Source organism: Austrofundulus limnaeus, unplaced genomic scaffold (assembly GCF_001266775.1).
Source record: "Austrofundulus limnaeus strain Quisiro unplaced genomic scaffold, Austrofundulus_limnaeus-1.0 Scaffold201, whole genome shotgun sequence".
NCBI classification, from domain to species: domain Eukaryota; kingdom Metazoa; phylum Chordata; class Actinopteri; order Cyprinodontiformes; family Rivulidae; genus Austrofundulus; species Austrofundulus limnaeus.
The window spans coordinates 94,321-96,150 of record NW_013952603.1 but is presented as its reverse complement, the minus strand read 5'-3'; the positions used below and the strand labels follow the sequence as shown (position 1 = coordinate 96,150).

Sequence of the window (1,830 nt, the reverse complement as noted above, 5' to 3'; positions counted from 1 at the left end):
TTTAATTATCTGTAATGAATTATTCAATACACTGCTTTAGGTTGAATACACACTATGTATCGAACATTATAGATTTTTAAAATTGATTTTATCAACTTGTCTTCTGAAGATTGAAGGATCAGTGGATCTGTGTTCGACTACTCCTCCAAGGCTGCACCGTCGAGCACAGATCCACTGAGAAACCTGCTGTTTCAGCAACATTCAATTTAAAAACTGTACTTTTGAGATTAAACAAATATTTATAGCTAATTTCAATAAATTACAAGTTAAGAAGAGCATGGAAACTTGACTTTTTTATCGTAAATATATTGAACCGAATTGTGAATTTTCTGTCTCGTTGCACCCTTTATATATAAATACATAAAAGTTTTATATCTAACAGGTTTTTTTTTCAGAACCACAACAATTATCCCAAACAGTTTTTAGTTATTACTATTTGAGTTCACTGTGATGTTTTCTTACAGCTTCATATCTGAATCAGGACGAGGTGAGGAAGACGAGTCGTCTGTGAAGAAGCTCGGTTTGACTCGAACGGTAACAGGACAGGGTTTGGTGCCGGATCCATACCTGCCGCTTCTAATTTCAATGTGAATCGTTACTGTAAGAAAACAAGAAACAGATTTATTTATTCAAAAATAAGAAACAKTTCAGCTGCATCTTCTACTGCTTATCTTGTTCTACAACAAGTGACGTAGTTTTCTGTGTTTTACCTTTATAATCATCACTGGGGTCCCCTGAGGGAAGGCTGAAGTAGTACWGGAAGTCTCTGCCCTGGTACAGGACCCTGGGGGGGCTGCCTCTGACGCTGAAGCTGTACTTGTACAGCAAGTCCTTAATCGCATATAGGACCACAAATATAAGCACAAACAACATGAACGGGCATTAAAAATGTGATTTTTCTTGCGTTAAAAGCTGATTTGAGCACACCTGGTGTCCTGACATGCAGAAGACGCTGAAGTGTGTGCGTAACTCCGCCCCCTCCGCTGGCTGCACCTGACACGTCACGCCTTCAGGCACAGGGTTGGTTTTTAGAAACAGCTGAGTCCGGCCCAGAAACTCCTGCCGAGACCCTGAGATCATCGGGCAGRACATCAGTAACATCGTCTAGTTTTATTTTCTTATGTTAACAAGAACATTAAATAAACTGTTGGTGTTTCATGTCTGTTAAAGTTTTATACACACTGGCAGTGACCTCCAACAAGTATCGAGTCTTTGGYCTCAGACTGAAAGGTTTGAATCGGAGCAAAGAAGAGGAGATTCCTGGAAAATGAAACAGAAACATGACGACGACTGAGAGAGTTTTTTAATTACTTTTTATTTATGAAAAGTTTTAAAACGACACCTGTGGAGGTGTAGGACTCAAAGAGGACTCTGTCCGTCGGGTCTCGGTGAAGGTCGAGCAAAGTCCGCTCCTTGATCTCCACAGAAGGTTTGGGATCCATCAGATTACTGCCCTGATCCAGGTTTAAAACCCAACCAGGTCCTGGACTGGGGGTCCCGACACCTACGCCTGAGAAAAAAGACCCAGTTAAAGAAAAAAAAAACCCTCATATTTATAATAAAAACAGCAGGAATTCAGATGTTTTTGTACCTTTGGGTCTGCCTGCTGACATCCCTGCGTCTCCTTCCTCTGCAGGAAACGGAGCGTCGTAATCATCAGGACCTGTAAATTTATCTGTTTTTATAAAGAAAACAATCATATTTATAACAGTGTGTTTGTAGCACTTATTGTGCAAAACAACTAACATATACCAGCACACGTGTTGTTTATTGTTGTCTCCTGTATGTAAAACCTGAAGTATAAAAAGTGTTTCTTTTGTTCTACAGAGA

At 39.9% G+C, this 1,830-nt stretch overlaps 1 protein-coding gene across 8 annotated transcripts in view; it reads right to left on the bottom strand.

The window, feature by feature from the left end:
- pkd1l1 (polycystin 1 like 1, transient receptor potential channel interacting) overlaps nucleotides 1-1,830 on the bottom strand; it is a 33,620-nt gene that overhangs the window by 17,080 nt on the left and 14,710 nt on the right. For all 8 annotated transcript variants that reach the window (XM_014018747.1, XM_014018746.1, XM_014018750.1 and 5 more), the window contains 6 exons: nucleotides 1,592-1,675; nucleotides 1,343-1,510; nucleotides 1,183-1,260; nucleotides 928-1,070; nucleotides 711-831; nucleotides 463-598 (listed from right to left, as the gene is read on the bottom strand). In XM_014018747.1, coding sequence (XP_013874201.1) covers nucleotides 463-598; nucleotides 711-831; nucleotides 928-1,070; nucleotides 1,183-1,260; nucleotides 1,343-1,510; nucleotides 1,592-1,675 — 730 coding nt within the window. The remainder of the gene's footprint in view (nucleotides 1-462; nucleotides 599-710; nucleotides 832-927; nucleotides 1,071-1,182; nucleotides 1,261-1,342; nucleotides 1,511-1,591; nucleotides 1,676-1,830) is intronic.